Source organism: Protomyctophum parallelum (genome assembly GCF_964188405.1).
Source record: "Protomyctophum parallelum genome assembly, chromosome: 1".
NCBI lineage: Eukaryota > Metazoa > Chordata > Actinopteri > Myctophiformes > Myctophidae > Protomyctophum > Protomyctophum parallelum.
Genome location: NC_139697.1, coordinates 88,758,176 through 88,764,779, shown reverse-complemented (window position 1 = coordinate 88,764,779; position 6,604 = coordinate 88,758,176). Strand labels below are relative to the sequence as shown.

General features: G+C 45.8%; 1 protein-coding gene across 1 annotated transcript; it reads right to left on the bottom strand.

The window, feature by feature from the left end:
• Positions 1-564: 564 nt before the first annotated feature.
• On the bottom strand, positions 565-6,366 carry ckma (creatine kinase, muscle a). Its single transcript, XM_083778591.1, has 8 exons — positions 6,209-6,366; positions 4,484-4,692; positions 4,159-4,313; positions 3,617-3,749; positions 2,710-2,881; positions 1,605-1,728; positions 971-1,160; positions 565-746 (listed from the first exon to the last, which is right to left on the bottom strand). Exons 2-8 carry the CDS (start codon positions 4,674-4,676, stop codon positions 568-570), a joined length of 1,146 nt encoding a protein of 381 aa, XP_083634717.1. The 5' UTR covers positions 4,677-4,692; positions 6,209-6,366; the 3' UTR covers positions 565-567.
• Between the last annotated feature and the right edge of the window lie 238 nt (positions 6,367-6,604).

The following is a 6,604-nucleotide window of genomic DNA, read 5'->3' as shown; positions in this document are numbered from 1 at the left end:
ACTGGAAGTTTACAGTACATTTTCAATTCCGTACTTTTACTTGTAACGAAGTAGCCTACTTCTAAATTGCAGTATAGGCCTACTTTTACTTAGGCTAAGTAAAACAATTGAGTACTTATTCCACCACTGCTGAATTTAAAGAGCATTGTCTGTAATAACTGTTACAAAAGAAAAGACGGAGGTCTGTTTGTATGGCTGTTTCATGCTGATGTTATTTTTTATTTGTATTGAAGTCTACCAACAACAATAATGAACAGTTTACAACCAAACGTGAGATGCCACATGTTGCCAGGGTAAACCTGACTCAGTGGAGGCTGTTATCCCAGGATGTTACCGACCAAAAAGAAGGACAAACGTGGAAAAATGTGATGGAAATGGAGGAAAAGAAATGGAAAAAAAGAAGAAGAATCAAATGAGAGAAGGAAAAAAGTTGGAAGAAAGAAAAAGCAGGTGAGCAGAGTTAAAGAGAGTCTCTAGGTTGAGTGGCGTTTTTCCTCTGCACGCCAGTCGACGATTCCAAGATGGATGGTTTTGAATAGAAAAACAAAACAATGTCTCCCTCTGTTTTTACTTCTGGGAAGGAATCATGCTGTCGATGGCCTCGCCCTTCTCCAGCTTCTTCTCCATCTCCACCATGAGCTTGACGCCGTCGACCACCATCTGGACCTGTGACACCTCGGAGGAGCCCAGACGATCCGCGTTGGAGATGTCGAACACGCCACCCACGGAGGCGGTGTCCACGCCACCTGGTGGTGAGGAGGAGAAGGGAAGAAAAATAAGACCCCATTGTCTTTGAATTATAGCACAAATCATCTATGGTTCTGTAGTGTGTGTGTGTGTGTGTGTGTGTGTGTGTGTGTGTGTGTGTGTGTGTGTGTGTGTGTGTGTGTGTGTGTGTGTGTGTGTGTGTGTGTGTGTGCGTGTGTGTGAGAGAGAGAGAGAAAGGGAGAGTGCATGTGTGCATGCATACCTGTGCCGCGCTTCTGCAGACGCAGTCTGGTGAGGATCTCCTCGAACTTGGCGTGTGTGCTCAGCTTGGGCAGCTTGACGTGCACGCCGCCGCGCAGTCCGGTTCCCAGGTTGGAGGGGCAGGTCAGCACGTATCCCAGATGCTCGTTCCACATGAACCCGTGGTTGTTCTTCTTGAAGACCTCCTCGATCTGGTGGACGGTGAGACAGAGTCAGTTATAACACTTGATTAACGAACGGCGTGTGTCCACTCCTCATCTAGAGCTGCTGGTGTTTGTTAAAAGTTAAAAACCCATTTAGACCGGTGAGGACGATTCTACAAATTTCTTCTAAAATCCTGACAGTTTTCTGAAAAACCCCATAGGCCTATGTTTCTGTGTTAGTCGTTGACTCGTTCTCAAACATTTTCATGTCAAGGACCCCCAAAAATATTATGTAATTGGCCGGACCCCCATCTGAAAATATGTTGTTCCAGGGACCCCACCCCCCAGCAAATATTTGAGTTAAAACTAGGTTAAAACTGAAAGAATATATATTCAAAGATGTGCGCCACATTTCCACGATTTTTTAAAAATAGCAGACCTACAAGCTCGTACGAGCTATAACCCCCACTGATGCCTCGATGGACGACGTACCTTTGCTAGACCAGTGCAGAAACGCCTGAAGACCTCCCTCATGTTGCCGCCCTGCTGCATGGAAATGACACGCAGATGATCCTCCTCATTCACCCAGACGAGGAAGGTCTTGTCGTCGTTGTGCCTGCACAGGAACAATCAATCAATCAATCAATCAAAGCACGCAGACCTGGGGGTCGCAACCCCCAGATTAAGAACCCCTGGTCATGCTGGACCTCCAAAAGGCTTTTGACACTGTGAACCACTCCATACTGGTTAACAAGCTAAAAGCTATTGGTTTTGATAGCACATCAGTGAGCTGGATGCAATCCTACCTGGAGGGGAGAGAACAGATGGTGGAGGTGAACGGAACACTGTCCACAAGGAAGCATACTAGGGCCTTTACTGTTCCTAATATATGTAAACGACATGACATCAGCTTGTGACTGCAACTTGTTCCTGTTCACAGATGACTCAGCACTGCTGGTCTCGGACAGGAATAAACTGCAGGTTGAAAAGACCCTCAGCTCTGAACTCGGTAGAATCTGCACCTGGCTCACTGATAACAAACTATCCTTACACCTGGGAAAAACTGAATCCATTCTCTTCGGATCAAATAGTAATCTCAGCAAGGCAGATGGCTTCTTGGTTAGAGTGGGTGACAATATTATCACACGAAAAGATGAAATTACCTAGGTTCCATCCTGGAGGCCAATCTTTCCGGTGATAAAATGGCCACCAACGTAATCAAAAAGGTCAATCAAAGAACAAGATTCCTTTACAGGATCTCCTCACTGGTCAACAAAAACATCTTGAAGACCTTAACAGGAGCCCTCGTACAAGGTTTCTTTGACTATATGCATGCACCTCTTGGTACCACAGCACCTCAAAGGCCCTTAAAACAAGGCTCCAGACCTCCCAAAACAAACTGGTCAGGCTCCTACTTGGCCTCACCCCCCGAACCCACCTCACCCCTGCCCACTTTGACAGGCTGGGATGGCTTAGGGTCGACGACCTGTTACCACCTGAACAGGTACTGCCGGGACGTGCACAGTCACGACTCTGAAGTGAAACCATATTGACTAAATCGATGTACACCAACAATTCTGTGTGGTTTTGTACTCACCAGATGCCTCTGGCGTCGGGCCAGTCACGGGCCATACCGGCGCAGGTCAGCAGGGGAGACACGGGCTTGTCAAACAAGAAGTGGTCGTTGATCAGCGCGTCCTGCTCGGCGTCGGTCATGGACTTCAGGGGGTAGTACTTTCCCTTGAACTCACCCTCCAGAGGGGTCAGAGCTGTGGAGAGGAACACATGCTGAGCTCAAACCTCTTCCCATCTGACTAGACCTGCAGTGGTTCCCAAACTTTGAGCCCCGCGGACCCCCATTTGAAATGATATGCCAGAGACCCCCATGAGAGAAGATTTTTACGGCTCTAGCAGTGATTCTCAACCATTTTCATTTCAAGGACATGCAATTAGGCTACGGACCCCCCATTTGAGACTCCCCACTTTATATTGTAAAATCAATGTTAATTAAACTCTGAGAGTGTACAAATTACCATTACCATTTGTACACTCTCGGAGTTAACCCACTTAGACCCAAGTTAAAAACATTCACTTTGAAAGAATATATATTCAAAGATTTGCGGCACATTTTTACGATTAAAAAATATATATCAACTCGTAGCGTGCCCAAAATGGGTTAATACAGACCCATAAGGGTCCATTTGGTTCCTAACTATCATTTAGCTGGGGACCCCCTGGGACTCCCTCAAGGACCCTTAGGGGTCCCCGGACCAACTGGACTAAACAACAGATACGGTTACATGGGCTTCATTGTTGCGGTGATCACAGGATATGACTCTGACTCATTCTCATTCATGGAATTCAGAGACTGTTCCAGATTGCTCTGCGGACATGCCGTCTATTGTCTGTCATCAGCCTTATATAGCTTACTGCTATAACAGCCCTGTACTGTACTGTACTGTACATGCATATCTATCAAGCTATTAATAGTCACGCCGCTTTACCCTCAACGGACAGCCTCTCGATAGCTCTGCGCTCTCCACGGCTGGTGTGGGGGGGGAGGGTGTATCCCTTGATGCTGCGGCCGGTACGCACGCGGCTGGACAGAACGTAGGCAGGGTCCAGGTCGTCACCGCCCTATAGAATGAGACAGGAGGAAAGGTCATGTGTCTGATCACGATGTTGATATAGAGCAGGGGTTCTCAACGTTTTTGGCTGGGGATGGGGACCCCCGGAAATGCTTTGGCCGTGTCTCGCGACCCCCACCACCACCCTCCGCCCACCACCAATACAAATTGACCGCTACAATAACCTTAATAATAGAGAAAATACATCATAAATAAATACTGAAACCAGATATAATCATTAAGGAAAGTTTATGCATGCACTATGTGTGTACTGTCCAAAATACTTTCGGGACCCCCAGGTTGAGAACCCCTGATATAGACGACCACCCAGAGAGGAAAGCCGGGTTTAAATACACCTTATAGGCGTTAAAAAACTACAACATTGTTTATTTCTTTAAAAGTGAAATGTTCCACCATACCTTCAGGTTCTCGAAGTTCATGTCGGTCTTGTGCTTGTCGGTGGCCTTGTAGCCTCCATGACGGTCTGAGATGATGGGGTCGAACAGATCCTTGAACACCTCGTAGGACTCCTCGTCTCCGGCAACGCAGCCGACGGTCATGATGAAGGGATGACCTGAACACAGAACGCAGAACATGTACGGTTTTACACACGGCCATGATGAAGGGATGACCTGAACACAGGCAGAAAGAATATGTACATACAATATATCAAACGTGTGCGTGCGTGCGTGCGTGTGTGTGTGTTATTTGGTGCTTTCGTGTGGCACTGCATGTGACACTCACCAGGATTGTCCACTCCAGTCTGGATGACATCGTCCAGGGTGAAGCCGCTGGGGGTCTGCTTGTCCCTCAGCTTGCCGTACATTTCGGGGGTCAGGATCTTGGCCATGTGGTTGTTGTGCTTGGACAGGTCAGGGAACTCTTCTTCAGTCTTGAAGTTGAGCTTGAAGTTGTTGTGGGTGTTTCCGAAAGGCATGATTGCGTTTCTTACACTGCAGAGAGAGAGAGAGGGAAATGTGCATTACATTTAAGTGACCATACACTACAATTGCTGAGGAAACAACATTCCAAGACACTGTCAATGCAGTTGCATGATGCAAATATAATAGAAGTTGAAAGAAGCTAATAATAGTAAGTTCTTAGTACCCACAATTAGCATTTAGAAATGGAGATATTCAGTTGGACAGCTGCAAAGAGTTTACGTTTTCCTCGACGGTGGAATTCTGTTAACTACTGTCACTCAATTCCCCGCGGATCAGATATCACCTTGGAATAGATTAGGGCGAGCAGAACTAGCCGGGTGGGTATTTTTATCATCCGCCTGACCTCTGACTCTGTGGCCTGTTTAGTGTCTCCTAGACACCATATATCCTCTCTTGTCACAGAAACACTCCCACCTCTCAATCTTGCGCCAAGGCAAAAATAACCACTGGCATTTCTTCGGCATCTTATTCTCTTGCCGTATATAAAGTATAGGCTATACGTTGAATTGCCTTTGTGTCTGAAATGTGCTTTACAAATAGTCTTGCCTTGCCTTATTTATATGAAGAAATTATGTCTTCATACATTAGAGCCCCTACTATCAAAGAACACAAGTTTTGCCATTGTCACCGTTACTTAACCTCATTCAGTGTTCAGTGTTAATTTAACTTTGAAGGTGTTAAAATGAACCAACAAGGGTCCTTTCTATACACTCTCAGAGTGAATTCATCACTGAGGATTTGACCGTCCAAATAAGCTCTTTGACAATATGCTTCACAGAGATATTGTAGTAAAACACTTCCAGACATATCTTCTTACTGTCGATAACACACAAAGCTGTCTTGAAAAGATTTGTGACATGAATAATTAAACACTGATGCATGCACTGATACTGCATTGTTGTACCACAAGAAATGCACTATTATATTATATTATATTCAATTAGTACATAATGTAGTCACGCATGCCTTTTAAGGTGCAGCCGTCATTGGACACTTTGCCTAGGACTTCATGATATTTAGTGACCCTGTTGGCCTATTGCCCAAAAAGTAATTTAAGACTTTAAACCGGCTAAATTCAGTTACCACCAGACATCCAAGACCCCAAGCCTATCTCTTTACTCCTATTCTAAAATTACAAGCTCCAACTGCATCACCTGTTTGCACAAATCAATGTCTAAACGAGACAGCTCAACAGATCACGCAAACTCTGCATGCATTTCTATATCTAACACAGCTATCTGATGCCGTTTAGATGGGCTCTCTAATGTCCAACACAGCTCAAATTAAATGTTGTCCATGCAGAGTCCAATCTGATGTCCCAAAATGTTAAGCATTCTTCCTTTGAATGAATACATAGAAAATCCATTCCAGATGCACCAGCATTTGTTTCTAACGCATTTTAAATTGATTCTTTTAGTGTCCATGTAGGTCTCCAGATATCTGTGTAGTTCCATCCTTCATTCCACAACAACAAACTATCTGAGATTTACGGTAGAAGAAAGGAAAAAAAGCTTGTTTTTTTTACCTGCACGAGCCAGACAAAGAATTGAGGTAACAGTCCTTGGGATTACAGCCTGTTTTCCTAAGACAAAGTAGGGTCACCCAACTCTCAAGTGTTCACTCTCGGCTTATATACTGGGCAGACACGGCGCCATTGGCTGGGACCCTCGGTGCTCGCCGTGCCCTCATTGGCTATACACACAGCCCCTATTCCTGATACTCGGTGTGACAAAATGCATGCATTCATACATCTCAAGGAGGAGGGGGCTGCCTGTACCCACACCTCTCTCACACTCAGGTCTCCCACCTCTCACCCTAACACCGTGGCTGTGCCAAGAGTAGGAGGGGGGGGGGGGGGGGGGGGGGGGCTCACAGCTAGGGGGAAGACAGAGAGTAAAAAAGCTGAGCAACACTTAAGCAG